Source organism: Polypterus senegalus, chromosome 12, assembly GCF_016835505.1.
Source record: "Polypterus senegalus isolate Bchr_013 chromosome 12, ASM1683550v1, whole genome shotgun sequence".
Classification (NCBI taxonomy): Eukaryota; Metazoa; Chordata; class Cladistia; order Polypteriformes; family Polypteridae; genus Polypterus; species Polypterus senegalus.
Window position 1 is genome coordinate 141,228,991 of NC_053165.1, and position 18,517 is coordinate 141,247,507.

General features: G+C 38.8%; 1 protein-coding gene across 2 annotated transcripts; it reads right to left on the reverse strand.

Annotated features, from left to right (window-relative positions):
• Window positions 1-543: 543 nt before the first annotated feature.
• On the reverse strand, window positions 544-18,259 carry LOC120541735 (interferon-induced transmembrane protein 1-like). Of its 2 annotated transcripts, none has more exons than XM_039773633.1 (2): window positions 17,692-18,259; window positions 544-3,278 (listed from the first exon to the last, which is right to left on the reverse strand). In XM_039773633.1, exons 1-2 carry the CDS (start codon window positions 18,052-18,054, stop codon window positions 3,129-3,131), a joined length of 513 nt encoding a protein of 170 aa, XP_039629567.1. In that variant the 5' UTR covers window positions 18,055-18,259; the 3' UTR covers window positions 544-3,128. The 2 variants fall into 2 exon arrangements, with proteins under 2 accessions (XP_039629567.1, XP_039629566.1); XM_039773632.1 differs by lacking the exon at window positions 17,692-18,259 and adding an exon at window positions 12,962-13,579.
• Window positions 18,260-18,517: the final 258 nt, after the last annotated feature.

Consider the following 18,517-nt stretch of genomic DNA (forward strand, 5'->3'; position numbering starts at 1 on the left):
TTTAACTGCATAAGCAGTTAATAAGTGCAATATCATTTAGGGACGCAGTCAAGAAATAGTATGAAACACCAAAAAACACAAAAGTAGGGGATAGATAGATAGATAGATAGATAGATAGATAGATAGATAGATAGATAGATAGATAGATAGATAGATAGATAGATAGATAGATAGATAAGACAGTATATGGTAGATAGAGAGCTCTCTGTTGTCCAGATGATAAAGCAGCTTTCAAGTTAGCGTGTGTGTATACACACAGTCTTTTGACACATACACCAGTTTTACTTTTCCAAAGTAAATCAGAAATGCAAAATGAAAACTCACTCACAGAACAGAGACATACAAATTCAAATCACATACGATGTTAAGAATTTATTCATTTAATTTACAAAGGTTACAGTTCTTTTAGATATGATATATGAAACAAATGGAATGATTTATCTTGGAGAAGATTCTTCAATGTATTTTACAACTAATCTTGACCAAAGGCCAAAAAAGAAAACAATAATTCATCAAATATAAAAAAAGAAAAGAAATGTAATACAAAGTGGGAACATCTTTACACCATTGGGTTTTTATTAGTTACGACTTTGAGAGGACATTTACAGATAAGATATCTCCACACAAATGATAAGCCCTTTTCAAACAATTTAATAAAACAGCTGACATTAGCTTACAGTTGCAATCAGAAATATTTAACCCCCAAAAGATTGCGACGATTTCCCAATGAATGTTTTTTTCACAGAGCCAGATTTTGCTTTGCATGACTTCTTTATCAGTTGAGTTAAATGTAAAATCAACAAAGAAAATGCATGAATTAGCATTCATGAGTAACAGGATATTTTATTAATATAGCCATGTCACAGTTATTCAACCCCTATATAATATTGCTGTTTTTAGAACCATCTGCTAGCTATTATGGGCTAAAGTGAAGCTAAAACACAATTAAGCCTTTGGAAATTCAATAATAATCCTTTATTGGCTTCAACTGTAATCCATATATAAACACCATGATGGTGTTGAAGGTGAGTTGCAATCATTGGTAAGACTATGGGGCATTCACAAAACCTGAGGGGGGAAATTATTTCATTGCACATGAAAGGTATTGAGTATTAGAAGATCCCCCAAAACTTGAACATTCCTAGAGGCACCACTGGAGGCAGTATAGGGACGTTTAAAACTTATGGCACATCTGCAAACCTGCCTGGCTGAGGGAGAAAGCCTAAAGGATCATCAAGAGCCCTTAAAAGCTTAGTGAGAACAACTAAGAAAACTGCAAAACACCCACAGCGTTTTATTAGCAACTGTAATATGAGCACTGAATAAACAAAGACTTCATGGCTGCACTCCAAGATGCACTCCACTCTTGACCACAAAGTCTATCAAAGGTCGACTAGTATATACCAGGAGAAATGTGGACAGGCCTACAGAGTTTTGGGTAACGGTTCAAAGGACTGATGAAACTAAACTGAAACTGTTTAGACACAAGGACCAGCGGTAGTTCAGGCTTATCACCAAAAGAATACCATCCCCACAGTCAAATATGGAGGTGGGTCATTGATGATGTGGGGATATTTTTCTGCTGCAGAAACTGGAAATCTTGACTGTGTAACTGGCATCATGGATTCCCAGAAATAACTGGCCATTTTAAAGAGGAATGTGATGCGTTCTGTTCACAAATTGAATCGTAGAGATCGTTGGACTTTCCAGTGAGACAATGATCCAAAGCGCACCTTATAGTTAACCAAAGTTTGGTTAAGAAATTGATCCTGTAATGCCCTTTGAGTGGCCTTCTCAGTCCCCAGACTTAAATCCCATTGAAAATCTTTGGTGGGATTTAAAGAAGGCAGTTGTAGCATGGACACCATTGAATATCAATGAGCTAGAGGCTTTTGAATGTGATGAATGGGCGAAGACTCCAACAGAGAGATGCAAGAAGCTTGTCGGCACTTATGGAAAATGATTATTAGAAGTTATAAAGACTAGAGGATGCTCTGCAAAGTACTGAAGCTGGGGGTTGAATAAAAGTGCACACGAATATTTATGAATAGAGTTACATTTTTACATCCAACCCCTAGTCAGTATGAAAGTAAAAGGCCAAAGACCACATCATAAAAGTAGGCCATGTAAGCAGGTTATTTTTGTCTTTGAAGGAAAGAACATTTTTGGAAAATACAATGGCAACCCTCAATATGCTGTTGAAAACATAGTAGATCATTAGATTTTCAGTTTTTTAAGTGTCTTGGAAAATACACATTTTGGAGAAAGAACAACAGATTATTAATCAAAGCAACAGACATACTGTAAGTGTGGGGTTTCAATATGAGCCCTGATTAGTGTTTTACTAAACAAACCTATTAAAGACGGTAAACGACCCCTTTAAAGCTATAATGCAATACACAGAATCTGTACATTATACTTGACTCTGTAGAATTCACAAAAAAGCATTCAGACCAAATAGTTTGCATAATACAACACTTACGTTTAATAAGGTAGCAGGCTTATCAGCAATACATTCATCTGAAGTTTGTTATAAAATCAAAGTGAAATTCCCCAAAGACAGATCTGAAGGAAGGTGTCGTTTCACCACAACAGCACAGCACTGGACATGCATTTACAGCTCATGAGATTCCACCTGACAGAGGATGGGATGTGCATTTTATTCTTGTCCCTTTTGTAATGTAGAATGTCGATAGCTACACTTTCAATTAGACATGCACTTGCTCTCACGGGGGCTACCCATCCTATACTTCTGTGTGCCTGAAGCCATTATTGCTCTCTATACAGTATTAATTCCTGGTGAAACCTCATATCAACTAAAGGTGGATACGCAGAGCTACACAGGAGCACAATGATTTTGTTGCTTGAAATTCCAGCAAATATCTGCAAGAATTGAAATAATTACTTTAAACCATCTAGTTCAAGTTTGGGCATTAGGTAAATCAATATTTTTATAAAATTACATTGGAAGCACTTGAAACAGAATTTCTTTTGCTTTATATACTCCATACATGTTACAGAAGGCCAGTTTTGGAAACAAAACTAAAGCACTACGAAATATTCTTGCAGTAGAAATTTTTTATCATCAGTTCATCAGCAGAGCAACGATGACTTACAAGGCAGAAAACTCAATGTATAAAATTTATTGCAATCACGGCGCCGATCCAAATAACGAGGATGCAGATGCCGATGCCCAGGGCAGTATGATTCAGAACGCGGGCAGTTCGGGAGTGTTTTCTTGCCAGGTCCAGGTTCCCAATGTTGTTGGCATCTCGGGTCTACAAGACAAAAAAGAAAGTATTTTTTATTTTTCTGTTGACACTTTTTGCCTCATTTCATTATTTATATTAGCGGTCAAACGGTTGGGGTCACCTGGATATTTTCATATTTTTCATTGAAATCAATAATTTGTTTAACAAAAGATACCTTTAAATTTATTTAGAAACACAGTCAAGGCGTTACTAGTGTTTATAATGACTATTACTGGTTGAATGACTGATTTTTAATTTATTGTTCACATAATGCCACAAAGCCTCATCTTCACCAACATTTACTTATCGTCATCTCTCTTAGCTCAGGTTCCTTTACATCCACACATGGCCAAAATAAAACAGCTTTCTCAGGGAAAATGTGAGACTTTTTTGGAGAATGAAGGCAATTCCATGAGACAGATTACAAGGAAACTGAAGACTTCATACAAAGGTGTCTGTTACTGTGTTGAGAAAAGAAGGTGAACTGATTTAACAAGGATAGAAAAAGAGGGAGAAGGACAGATGGACAACTGAATAAGATGATAAGGGCATCAGAGTCTGTAGTTTGAGTAACAAACAGCAATGATGTTGGCTCAGTATGGAAGTGAGAACAGCATGAATCAATGAAAAGTTTATAAATGGGTAGAATGGTGTAAAGGGGGAAAAATAAATGTAACTGACGATATTCGATCTGGTCGACCATGAAACGTCATACACACAAGACCACATCAATATGGAGAATATCTTTATCAGAGAAGACCCATGTATTATGTTGTCTGCCATTAGTACAAATTTGTACATCAGCTATGGATCTGCACATGTCATAGTGTGTATGATGACTTAGGTTACCATAAAGTTTGTACAAGATGAATACCCAAACAGTTTACTGATCTGCACAAACCAACATCCTTCAGTGAATTCCAGCAGGTTTCACTCTCTCTGCCCAAAGAAATCTCATTATGCTCAACAATGGTGCAATCACTCAGCAGACTGCGCATGTTGATTTGACCCTGGCTTCAACGAGACTAATGGCAGAGCACTACACTGTGCGTGTCTGAACTACCCATAAGCCATTGCAAGCAGGTTGTATTGTGACAACTTCTATCCTTTCATTCTGTTCAATATTTTTCAAATTACCTTTACTTTCTGAATTACCCTCATATTAATTGAAGATGTAAAAAATTAATATGTAACATTGATCTTCCAATGAAAGTTCTATTCCAGCAGGTTTCACTCTCTCTGTCCAAAGAAATCTCACTATGCTCAACAATGGTGCAATCACACAGCAGACCGCCCATGTTGATTTGACCCTGGCTTCAACTAGACAAATGGCAGAGTACTACTCTGTGACTTGTATGAATTACCCATAAGCCATTGCAAGTGTGTTGTATTGTGTCAACTTCTATCCTTTCATTCTGTTCAGTATTTTTCAAATTGCCTCCACTTTCAGAATTACCCTCAAATTAATGGAAAATGTAAAAAAAAAAAAAACTATATGGAACATTGATCTTCCAATGAAAGGTCTATTAAACAACAAAGTTTTTGAACCCACTGTTTTTTCAGGGGGTCAGTGAAAGCCGAAAACTATCAAGACAGCAAAATAGGAACCAAACATAAAAAGGACATGCTGGCACACCCATATGCTCACTCACAAGTGTGTTTCACAATATCAAAGTACTCTGAAAGGCCCATAGTAAGTGGTTAAAAAACATCAAAAGACACAACCCATCATCAATGTGCAAAACTCATAACAACAATGACTAGGTTTAACCCAAGCTCCAGCAGCTGGGAAACGGAAACACTAATCAATCAGTATGTCACCACATGACTTTTTAAAAGGAAAATATATATAAATATAAGTTAACATAAAAAAAAAGTCTAAAATCATATTCAGGGTTGCTAGAAGCGGCTTATCCCACATTAGTATTGGCCATACAGCAGAATATATATTGGTCATAATGCAGACAATAAGCTTTAACTGGGTTCAACTGTTGAAATGTGATGAACAGTTTAGAAAGGTACATAGAAACTCAAGAGAGTTCATTTTTAAATGATTCATGAAAGTTGGATGAGCAACTGAAGACATTAAAGCAGAACGAGTCATACAGGAACCGCTAGCAATGGCAGCTGGGAGCCAAGCAGACTCATAAGGTTTACTGCTAAAGACTGAAGTCCTACATATGACAGGCTGCTTAGTTAAACTGGACAACAGATTTGTTTTTTCAAAGTTTCACTTCCTGAAATAATTTTGGTGATAATGATAGACAGCTTCAGGTAAACAATAAAAATTATTTTTTTATTGAATTCAGCTTGTTTGATGTTTTAATGATGCAGAAGAATCACATTAATTCAAATGAGCTAACTTATTTTCTGTAGATTTTCTTTTGTACTCAGCATCTGATGTCCCTCATTTCAGTGTTCAACAATAGTTGGTCAGCATTGATGGATTCCATGTTCCCTAACACACCATTGCAAGGCCCTGGTGAAACCTTTCCTCATGTTCATCACTGACTGCACCAAGATTACCAGGGAAGAAGAAGTCCAACTGTGAGTGCAGAAGATGAATCTTAAGTGATCTGTTACACTTCTTGGTTTTGCATGCTGGAAGAACCAGCTGGATGTTGTTTGGTGTTATGTAGTTACCAAGAAAATTCTCAACAACACACTTGAATGTCTTCCAGTACAAGATCTTCTGATGATGTGTCTGATTTGTGAACCAAAAAAAAAGCCTTCCTTAATCTTGGCATCAGTTATTTTTGGAAACATCTGTCTCAAATATCGAAATCCTTCACCCTCGTTGCTCATCACTTTCACAGAATTTTCTGTCAGTTTAAACTTTATATGAAAAAAAAAACACACAAATATCTTTGTTGGGTCAGTAAGTGGTTTTTATGCCACACCTTTCTGCCCTGAAGACAAATGCTTATGAATGGGCCAGTTCATTCTAATGTAAAGAGACTCTTTACAATGGCTGTCCCATTTGCAGCACTAGATTATCTGAGCTGCTTTTGTTGTAGAAGTGCCACTACTTTGAGATCACCACAGATGTTCTACTTGTAGTTGTTTAACAGTATATGTTTCAACAGCATCTTCATGTTTTTGTAGGTTACTTTCTTGTGTTGAATAGCCGATGGGTATTGAAAGGTGAACATTGTTGGTGTAACAAGACAGCTTTCAAGCTTAGCTGTGAGAATAAAAAGACCCCATTGTTGTGGGTCATATTCACAAACCAAAGCCATGCCTGGACTAAACAAAATAGATTACTTTGTAGGCAACATTATTAGTTGACTTAAAACATGAGAGGAAATAAGAAAAAAGAGGTGTGTGCAACAAAACAGTATGCAACAGGAAATTTAAAGGGGACTGTTGTCATCAGCAGAATAAAATTCAAAAGATACACCCAAAAACTTTTAGGAAGCAAAAACTTCATTATTCACTGTTATGAAACAATGGCTAAAACATGAAACCTCTGTTTCCTTCAAATGGGGTGTGTTGGCTGGTCAAGTGTAGTAAAAAATTTTGTTTAGTTAATTTCGACTTTAAAATACTGCTTATGGTTTACAAAGCCTTAAATAATCTTGCTCTATCTTAGGCATAGGCTCTATCAAAGTGTCTGACACCCTATATTCTGAATCATAACCTTAGATCTTCAAATGAGTGTCTGTTTAGAATTCCAAGAGCTAAACTTAAAAGAAGTGGTGGGGCGACCTTCTGCTGTTATGCACCTAAAATCTGGAATAGCCTGCCAATAGGAATTTGCCAGGCTAATACAGTGGAGCACTTTAAAACACTGCTAAAAATGCATTACTTTAACATGGCTTTCTCATAGCCTCATCTTAGTTTAATCCTGATGCTCTGCATATTCAATTATTTATCATTATTATTCATGGTATTCCTATTCAAAATCCTTACTAAGCCCTACTTTCTCTTCTGTTCTTTTTCTAGTTTTCTGTGGTGGCGACCTGTGGATTGGTGGATTAAAGGCCAGAAGTCCACGTGACCATCATCATCAAGTCCTTCCATGAGAACCCTGAATACAGTGAGGACTGATTGATGTCATTTATGTTAGGTAAAATGCCCAGAGGGGGCTGAGTGGTCTCATGAACTGGAACCCCTGCAGATTTTATTTTTTCTCCCGCCATCTGGAGTTTTTTTGTTTTTTTTGTTCTCCCTGGCCATCGGACTTTACTGTTATCCTATGTTAATTAGTGTTCTCTTATTTTAATTCTTATTTTGGTTTTTTTTTCTCTTTCTTCATCATGTAAAGTACTTTGAGCTACATTATTTGTATTAAAATGTGCTATATAAATAAATGTTGTTTTTGTTAACTTAACATGACGCTCTTTTATGAGAGACGATGTCTAAGATGATTTGGTATGTTACATAAGTCATTAGTACAGTGACACAGTGAAGGAAAAACAAGCTCATGAATCAGTACAAAATTAGAACAATCTAGATGAGAACAGGCCATTCAGCCCAAACAAAGCATGCCGGTACTATCCACTTTTCCATTCAGCATGTGCTATTGTCACATTTAGTAGCAAAACACCAGTTATTGAACTGGGTAGTAGATGACTGCATGTCCAGTGGTGCAAAGAGTCCAGAAAATGGAAAATACTGTAGAGCAGAAGAATAGGATGGAGAAGTATAGAGAAGGCCCGATGGAGTTGCATTGCGTCTTTGTGGACCTGGAGAAAGCATATGACAGGGTGCCTCGAGAGAAGCTATGGTATTGAATGAGGAAGTCGGGAGTGGCAGAGAAGTATGTAAGAGTTGTACAGGCGATGTACGAGGGAAGAGTGACAGTGGTGAGGTCTGCAGTAGGAGTGACATATGCATTCAAGGTGGAGGTGGGATTACATCAGGGATTGGCTCTGAGCCCTTTCGTATTTGCAATGGCGATGGACAGGTTGACAGACGAGATTAGACAGAAGTCCCCGTGGACTATGATGTTTGCTGATGACGTTGTGATCTGTAGCGATAGTAGGGAGCAGGCTGAGGAGACCCTGCAGAGGTGGAGATATACTCTAGACAGGAGAGAAATGAAGGTCAGTAGGAACACGAGAGAATACATGTGTGTAAATGAGAGGGAGGTTAGTGGAATGGTGAGGATGCAAGGAGTAGAGCTGGCGAAAATGGATCAACATTACAGAGTAATGGGGATTGTGAAAGAGAGGTGAAAAAGAGAGTGAAGGCAGGGTGGAATGGGTGGAGAAGAGTGTCAGGACTAATCTGTGACAGACGGATATCAGCAAGAGTGAAAGAGAAGGTCTACAGGACGGTAGTGAGACCAGCTATGTAATATGGGTTGAGATGGTGGCACTGACCAGAAAGCAGAGCTGGAGGTGGCAAAGTTAGAGATGCTAAGATTTGCTTTGGGTGTGATGAGGATGGACAGGATTAGAAATGAGTACGTTAGTGGGTCAGCTCTGGTTGGACGGTTGGGAGACAAAGTCAGAGAGGCGAGATTGTGTTGGTTTGGACATGTGCAGAGGAGAGATGCTGAGTATATTGGGAGGAGGATGCTAAGGATAGAGCTGACAGGCAAGAGGAAAACAGGAAGGCCTAAGAGAAGGTTTATGGATTATGTGGTGAGAGAGGACATGCAGGTGATGGGTGTGACAGAACAAGATGCAAAGGACAGAAAAATATGGAAAAAGATGATCCGCTGTGGCGATCCATAACAAGAGCAGCCGAAAGAAGAAGAAGAAGCAGAAGAATGTGATATGGTCAAGGGATTTGTCTTTCAGCCCGTCTTGACAAATAGGCATGTGTGTGTCACAGTTCTAGAAGGTTAATGCAAAGTGTGATCTCATTTTGGGGTTCTGCCACAATGATAAAATGCTTTTGCTAAAATAATGTGTACCTTGTGAGTCTGTTGGAAGAAAAAGTGAACCCTAGTGAAATACTTTGCAAGGTGACAGAGGCGTCATTTTCATCTTCCTTCAATAAGACAGGAGTTGAATGATCTGAAGAACTGTAGAGTTGACAGACTTCATGCCATAAAGCCAAAATGAAGTTAAATGACCTACTGTATATGTTTCATCATCTATAGCAATTAGGACAAAGAGACCCAGATATATACAAAAATACAACAAATAATGAAATCTACTAAATAATAAAATACCCAGGTCTGCTTGTGGCTGGGTTCCTCAAAACAATCTGATTGGTCTGCTTGGCTTTGATGTGATTGGTCAGATTGGCTTTTGTGACAGGATGGAAGGAGAAAGTGCAAGTGTGAGACACACAAGGAGAACTAAAGGCATAAGAGGCACGCTGAGAGTCGCCTTCAATAACAGGAAGCATAAAAGCGGATGGGAAGCAAGAGAGGTGCCTCAAAATGACAGAGTCTGAGAAACAGACTTCACGGGAACAAGCTTGGGTCAAGAGAGGCCTGGACACACAAGGATACAAAAGGTACAAGTAACGCAAGAGATATCAAATATTTATAAATGTATTCTATTACTTGTCTTTGACAGGTGATGTACTGTAGCTAGTAAATATGTAAATAAATATAACTACCTCAGCATATTCACCATGTAAATTCCCCTGGTGATTTTATTTTCATCTTAATTTTCTTTCCCCAATCGTTTGTTTATTGCTAGTGAAATTCCTCTAAAATGGCAGTTGACTTCTCCAGTCATTTGACACACCAAAGAAACAGAGCCATACAGTATTTTGAGATGTTGTATAGACCATAAAGTTTATTGATGCCACAAAATTTATTACTGTTCTACTGCTTTTTACTGCCTGCCAAAGGCTGATCATCCAGAGTGAAATAATACTTTGAACGCAGTGGTGGATTTCTATTCCTGCCCTGTTTTGACAGTTTTCACTCCATTTTTCTGTGACGTTCTTTTTAAAAAGACAAATGTCAGGTTGTCTTTGGCAACCTACAGTGACAAAATCATTTTTGAGTGTAATGGTGCTAAATTCAATAAGACATCCAATAACTGCTGCTGACGCAAAAAACATTTATGGTAGCCATATAAATTGATTTATGGATTAAAAAGAAGGTCCATTGCTCTCTGTGAATTTAAGGCTGATCAGTGATCTGAATTTAACATTATGAATAATTATTTTTTAAACAATGATATATTTCCTAATTTTATGTATAAAGCATATATGCCTAACACGGTGGCACAGTGATTAGTGTCGCTGCTACGCCACTCCAGGGACCCGAGCTCTAGTTCCAATATGTCCACCACCTGTGTAGAGACTGCAAGTATTCTTTGAGTGTTCTGAATATTCTTTTATCTCAGGAATCTGTATGTAACAATTACTTCAATATCTGAACTGGCTTTTTATGAATGAGTGTGTGTTAAAACAACCTGCACATCTTTGGAGTTTGGAAAGAAAACAGGAAATGCCCATACAGACATTGGGAGAACATGCAAACTCCACATTGACAATGACCAGGTGCACAATTCTGACCTAGAATGCTGGATCCATGAATTAAATATGGACTAACCAATGTGCTAACATGCCACCCCATAAATAATAAAATACATGTCATTCATTAGCCATTCATTTCACATTGTGCAGCTCAGTTCTTAGACGCTGCTGCTGAAGAATGTTACTTTACTCATAAGGATTTAGAACAAATGATACCCCACCATTAAAGACAAAGCAACAGAAACACACTGCAACTTTGAACCTGCACGTCACCGCAGTATTTCAAATTAGCTCTCCCTCCACTTCTGGCTACAACAAATGTGAGCAGACTGCCATTGATACCAGGAAGCCAAAAGACCCTCAAGCCATCTCTCCATAGGGCGTTAGGGAGCAGCACATTCATTTTAGTAATAAAAATGAAGCCAGATACACAAACCAAAAATAAATACATAAAATAAAATTAAAGAACAAAACTGAGGACACACAATGCTAGACGTCACCATCTTAAGATTACAATATTACTTACTTTCTATCAGTTGTTAGTACTGTACTGACAGGTTTACAATACAGTGTAACAACAACAAAATATTCAAAAAGAATAAAGCAAATTAAAAAAAAGATTGGTTTTGTGATTTTTTTTTAATGAAGTAAAAAAGTTTGGAAAATCTAACAGGCAGTTTGTCATTTCAGGTTTTAAATCTGTTTTGCAGTTTCTGTCACATGTTTAAATTACAAATCAATTCACTTCCTGAAAAACACTGTCGTACAGTAAGGGGGGTGTAAATGGAATAAATCGATAACATAAATGTATGGAAAAATCAAATGATTAATCGTCTGTGTAATATACCATTCAAGTCAAGTCAAGTCAGGAAGCATGCACTGGTACAGTGTGTTACCGCACCCACTACAAGATGAAACAACTCGGGATCCCGGTTGGCAACCCCCCAGAGAGACACACGGTCAAGTTCCACCGTCCGGAAATGACCCTCTATCTGCCGCAGACAGGTGTTACATGGGCATCCTCTTGGCCTGGTCCAGCAGCTTGGGTCCCCAACAATGAGGATCCTACGAGCCAGATCACCCTCGGGGAAACATGCCGCACGGCCATAGTGCCGTAATTGACGCTCCCTCACAATGCAGGTAATGTGACTCATTTGGGACTCCATGAGCAACTGCTCATTACACACAAAGTCAAATCAGTGGTGCCCAGGGATTATCTGGAGAGACACAGTACCAAAGGAGTCCAGTCTTCCTCTCAGGTCATTGGATAGCATCCATGTCTTGCAACCATATAGCAAGACAGGACAGAAAAGATTCACACATATTCAGTACATGAATAGAGTGAAGGAAGTGTCGCATTTTACAAAATGGTAAATGTCGTTAATGTGTACAGATATCCAGTACTTTCATTTAACCTTTCATCCAAATAACCTTTACTGACAAATCACATTCCTTTGTTACAGTATGGCAGTTCTTTTCATGATAATTCATGTTCATCTTTTTTTTCTAAAAGGTTAAATAAGTTAGTTAAACCTGGTGATATACTGATAAGCGGAGAAGCACTTTATAAGGCCTTGTAAATGATCACATTTTGCTTCTTCCATAGTCCGGAAACATGCTGTTTGATCGACAGGCAACTCTAAATGTGCCTGGTGGGTTTGAGTGTACTCTGTTACTCAGGTCTGGTTCTTAATGTATGGGCACACTGGGCACTGGCTCCAGGAGCACATGTGCACACAATGCTTCTGATGCCTATGGATGTTTCTGTTTTGCTATCAAAACAGGAGCCCCAGCACACTACTTTGCCTCGGGGCCTATGGTGCTGTTAAGAAAGCCCCTCCTGCTGTTGACTCACCAGGTAGACTGCAATGTAAACAGAAAAAAGGTGAGGCCTGCTTAAAACTGCATGGATCAAAATACCTGTATTCAAATAACACACGTGAAAACATAATGCAGCTTTTATATAGCACCTTTCAAGGCATAGATTCTTTCAAAACATGTCATGTGCCCAAAACAAAGCATTTCTTTTTCTTTATTAGGCAGGTTAACTTTTGTAATGATACAAACGGAAGAGCCATTTAAGTAAAGAACCTCGTCTCCGGTAATATTTTAGTTGGTTATTATTATTATTATTATTATTATTATTATTATTATTATTATTATTATTATTTAGAAGTTATTAACCTTCGGGCACTTACGGTCGATAGATTAGTCCGTTGGCTACTTATACAGTTCTTTTTAAACATTACAGTGAACAGGTCGGCTTTCAGAAGATCAAGGCAAATTAAATATTGGAAGGTTAACACTGTACTCACCATTATAGAGTAGATGAGAGCAGCGATTCCGATCGGAAGACAACAGCAAAGCATAGTGAAGATGGAGTACCCCAAGTAGTCAGGCTCCGGGTGAGCCAGCGGTATTTGAGTTATGTAGATACCTGGTTGAACCGTGACCGCTGCCGGATGGCCCATCGGAGTCGCACCATACTGTCCTGGCACTGCAGGATAAACATTGTACTGAGGTTGTGGAGGGTAACCTGTCTGATATCCCGCACCGAAGCCCCCTGGAGATGGCTCCTGATAAGGCGGAGGTGCAATATTGGCACTGAATTTGTTCTCCGGGTCCCATGCCGCCGGGGCAGTAGGATACGGGCTGGCGTCCGGGTATGGCTTGCTCATTTCACTCCTTCAAAGTGCGCGAACCTTGTCTTCTTGTACTAAACGAACTGAAAAGTGTGTGTGTGTGTGGTACAGATGACTAGACACACAGCCAAGTTAATAAACGCACGGATATTGCGTCATCGGTTATCTTAAAGCAACTGGGAAAGTACAAAAACCCAATAAATCGACTTCAGCTTAATAGGATAAAAGAAGAGAATTACGACTTCTGCTTCTTTCAGAAACTCGACGCAAAGTGTCAAATAACGAGGGCACAACAGAAGGAGCTTATTTTACAGTCAAAGCACCCGCCCCTTAGGCTTCCAGTTAAGCGGCAAAGTAAAAGCAAACCAAGTCGCAGATGCGCAACTACTCAACCGCATGTCTTCAGTTTGACTTCCTCTAACTGTTAATATTTGAGATATTATAAAACTAAACCGACAGCCCATCTATCCGTAGTTTATGTACCAGAGAATAATTTGGGATGTGTGGTCGCCAGGCAAAAAGAAACCCAAACTGAATACTCAAGTACATTGGTGAGCGCAAGCTATCGAAACAGGAATACGCGAAAATGCTATGAAATTCCAAAAATTGCGTAACTGCGTAATGTAGAGACATCCACAGACAATCAAATTCATCATTAGCTCTTTTAAAAAGTAAAACTTCGAAGTGTATTTTGGCTGTCTTTATGAAACTAAGATATCCAACCTTTTCGTACATTGTCAGTTTTGGGGATGGTGCTTGGTGTCCATGTTTGTTTTCTTTCAAATAAGACGCTAAGGTATATCGGTGTACGTTAGTCGCTTTTATTTTATAATAAATATAAATTAGAGTGTAAGTGTTCTTCCTACATGTGAAGCGTTGTTTGCTAATGTAATTGGGAAACCTTTTTCACAATTATTGATCAATTTTGTAGATGACTACAATATTGTTGTTTTTTTATTCTTTATTATTAATGTTTGTTTCGTTTTTGTTTCTGAAATGTGCACGCAATTAATCTTCCAGGCTGATAAGCGGAAAAAATAATAATTTAAATATAAGTGTGATGTAGTAACGGTTGATTTTTACCGCAATGGCACCCCCATGAGGTATTTTAGGAAATCTTCTGTGTAGGTTGCATTTGAATGATACGGCTTCAAAACTTTCGCCAGCGTTTACTGTTTTAAGAACTTACAGAAGGCCATGGGCGTTAAGGTTTCTTAAGTTACTTCATACAAAATACATGCTATTGTCATCTACTTTTAACAAATCGTATATTTAAAATGAAATGGAAATTCTTGTATTTATGGTAACACGCATAACGGTTACGTTATACTGACACTCGCCTCAGTTACTCGACTCCGCTAAACTCATTTTCAATATGACGTTATGAACTATGAATCGTACTAGCAGATACCATAACCAATTAAAGGTGAGAGAACAGGAAGTAGAATTTAAATTTAAACAACATACTTAGATATAAACCGGAACTTTCACTATCTTTTAGAATGAGCAAGGTTTTCCTGAGCTACAGAAACTGAACACCTACGCCGTGGTATCTTATAACATCAGACAGCCCAAGCTGTGGAATAAGCAAGTCCTGGTCAGTTGGTGCTGACGCTTCTTTCCTTGACCACGAGTAGTGTCACGGTCAAAAGGGAAGTGACCAACCTTTTTGGAATGATATTATAATATTTTAATTTGCACATTTTTGATATTCTTTTAGAAAATAGTTCAAAATTAAACGGTTAGTTAAATAATGGATTGATGGGAGTGTGGCATTTTATAAAATCATAAATTTGATTATGTGTACAGATACCATGTATTTAATCTTTCAATCAAATAACTTTTGTTGATAAACCATATATCTTTGTTACAATATTGCACTTCTTCCCATGGTAATACAATCTGGCCCCACATTTTAGTCAACAAATTGATTGATCAATTCTCTTTTAATCCTAACTTGGTGGGTTTGATTCTGGACATTTTACAGAACACAAAGAGTGAGTGTTCATTTTTTTTTTTTTATATCTTACATAGGTTAGTGGAGCATGTGCTGTTACAGTGTGTTGCTGCATCCACCACATGACAAACCACCTGAAGATCCCAGATTAGGACCTGAGTGCAGCCATGAGACTGCTGACACTTCAGCACCACACTAGTTCAGATGGAACAATGTGAGGTTTTTTATGATGGCTGGAGTACCAAACCCCCTCAGTTTTTTTCCCTGCAGGTTGTAGGGTCTACTTACAAGGCTGGATGCAGATTAACGTCATACCCAGGATGGAGCAATTGCAGGTTACGGGCCTTGCTCAAGGACCCAACAGAGTAGAGTCACTTCTGGTGTTTATGGCACTTGAAACGACAACCTTCCGATTGCCAGTGCAGATCCCTAGCCTCAGAGCCACCACTCCACTCCACTTAAATTGATTTTTTGGAAAACCACAAGCAAGACTGCTGTCTATTAACTCTTTTATTTATCTAATATATAAATGACTGCAGCAGTTCACACAGGGGGAGACATATCCTGAAATTTGCAGGCGACTCTGTCATTGAGTCTTCTACAAGATGAGGAGGTTATCCATGGAGCTGTAGTCGACGGGTTTGTTCAATGGTGTGATGGTTCCTTTTTACAGTTAAATAACTCTTAAGACAAAGAATATGGCTGTAGATCTCGGGTACTGCTCTCCTCCTATTATCACAATATTGGGGAGACAATGGAGGTGGTATAGAGCACTACACACATTTCTTCACAATTACTAATAACAATTTAAACTTTGATCTTAACATGGAACAAATTTGAAAGAAGAGACAAGCACGGAGTTTCTCTTTTAAAAAGCTCAGCGATTTGTGTTGACAAAACTGGCACTTTTTATAAGTCGCTCATTGAATATGGCATTATATTTGCTTTTATATTCTGGTTTGGCAACCACAGCATTAAGAATATGAACCATATTAACAACACGTAGTAAAATTAGCAGTAAAATGGCTGAATTGGGGTAGCACTGGTGCCTCGCAGTAAGGAGATGTGGATTCGCTTCCCGGGTCCTCACTGCGTGGAGTTTGCATGTTCTCCCCATGTCTGCATGGGTTTCCTCCCACAGTCCAAAGAGATGCAGGTTAGGTGCATTGGCGATGCTAAATTGTCCCTAGTGTGTGCTTGGTGTGTGTGTGTGTGTGCCCGGCGGTGGGCTGGTGCCCTGCCCGGGATTTGTTCCTGCCTTGCGCCCTGTGTTGGCTGGGATTGGCTCCAGCAGTCCCCTGTGACCCTGTTTTAGGATATAGCGGGTTGGATAATAGATGGATGGTTGGTTTGTAGAAGATCTCTGTCACTAAGCTGTGTCAGGTTAAAAAGAAGGCCAACTCGATTCACTCAGACAGACACCATCCTCTTTTCTTTAAATTTCAGTTACCATCAGGCTGCAGATTTACATTTCCGCATATAAAGAGCAACAGATGTAAGAACTCTTTTATTTCTAGAGCTATAAACATTTTGAATTTTGTGACTTGTAGGGATGCTGCTGAAATGCAAAGTCCTGAATTATTATTTTATGATCTGCCAAAGAAGTGAGAAGTCAAGCAAAATGACACCTTGGATTGGCTAACTAAAGAGATTACAATATGCAAACTTTCGAGTCAACTCAGAAGTAATTATTCATCTTTGTACTAATCTTGAGTGTGTGTACTTTGGATAACACTGATTGTCAGTTGTGTCTTGCCTTATCTACTTAACAGTGTCTTGTGTTTTATACTTTCCCACCACAAACAAATTTCCCTGTGGGATAATAAGTTTACACACCTAATGTAATTTATGTTAAGCATTTACTAAAAGAGTAATTAAGGTACAGTTAAGCTTAACGGTATGCTGATAAATAGAGAACAATTTGTGAGTTTTTTAAAAGGCAACATTTTGTTTCTGAAGTTGTTAGATTGTTAGATTGTCAGGAAACTCTAAATGTGCCTATTAGGTTTGAGTTTATAAATGATGACAAACGGCAAATTACCACAGAGTAAACTGAAAACAGTGCGAGATTATTAAAAATGCAGAGATCAAAATGCATAACATAAGTCAAAACACAATACAGCTTTTATAGCCCCTTTCAAAGCTAATACCCTCATTTTTTCATGTGACCAAAACTATATATATATATATATATATATATATTAGGCAAGTTAACTTTGTTTTCCAGGTTTTTGTTAAAATACAAAAATAAGTAAGAGTTCTGTATGTAAAGAAGCTCGTTTCCAGTATTCATTTAGTTGTCAGTGGTTGTTAACCTTCGGGCACCTGTGGTCGCTGGGTTAGACCGTTGGCTACTTAGTCTTTACCAACATTACAGTGAACAAGGCAGCACGCCGAACTTTAAGGCAGATCGATTCCCTGAAGGGTAACACTGTACTGTACTTACACTTATCGAATAGATGAGAGCGGCAATTCCGATTGGAAGACAACAGCAAAGCATGGTGAAGATGGAGTACCCCAAGTACTCAGGCTCCGGGTGGGCCAGCTGGACTTGAGTTATGTATACACCTGGTTGAACGGTAACCGCTGCCGGATGGCCCATCGGGTTCATACCATACTGTCCTGGTTCTGGAGTGTAACTATTCTGCGGCGGTACTGTAGGGTAACCTGTTTGATATCCCCCGCCGAAGCCCCCTGCAGATGGCTCCTGATAAGGCGGAGGTGTGATATTGACACTGGATTTGTTCTCCGGGTCCCATGCCGCCGGGGCAGTAGGATACGGGCTGGCGTCCGGGTATGGCTTGCTCATTTCACAGCTCCAAAGTGCGTGAACCTTGTCTTCTTGGACTAAGCGAACTGAAAGGAGTGTGTGTGGTACAAGTGACTAGACACACAAGTTAATAAACACGCACCAATTGCGTCATCGGTTATCGTAAAGCAACTAAGGAAAACAGATCAACCCAATAGTAAGTGAGAAAGATGAGGAGTTAGACTACTGTTTCTTTCAAAAACCGATGCAGAATATCAAATAACGAAAACGTACTCCAAGAGACATCTTTTATAGTCAAAGCACCCGCCCCTATAGGCTTCCAGTTAAACGACTACGTAAAAACAAACCACAACGCAGCATCTCAGCCGTGGTGCGCACGCAGTTTGTCTTTTTCCAAATGCTGTTTCAGACGCAGGTAAAACTAAACGAACAGCCCATCTATCCGAAGTTTCTGCAACAGAGCAAATCCCTGGATAAATGAGCGCCGGACAATGACGTACCC

What these genes read in the sequence shown, in the direction of transcription:
- LOC120541735 (XM_039773633.1), bottom strand. Translation starts at nt 18,054, where the DNA reads ATGAGCAAGCCATACCCGGACGCCAGCCCGTATCCTACTGCCCCGGCG. An exon ending in CTCTCATCTATTCGATAAGT is followed by an intron (nt 3,279 to 17,691) that starts GTAAGTACAGTA and finishes TTTGTCTTGTAG; the next exon opens with ACCCGAGATGCCAACAACAT.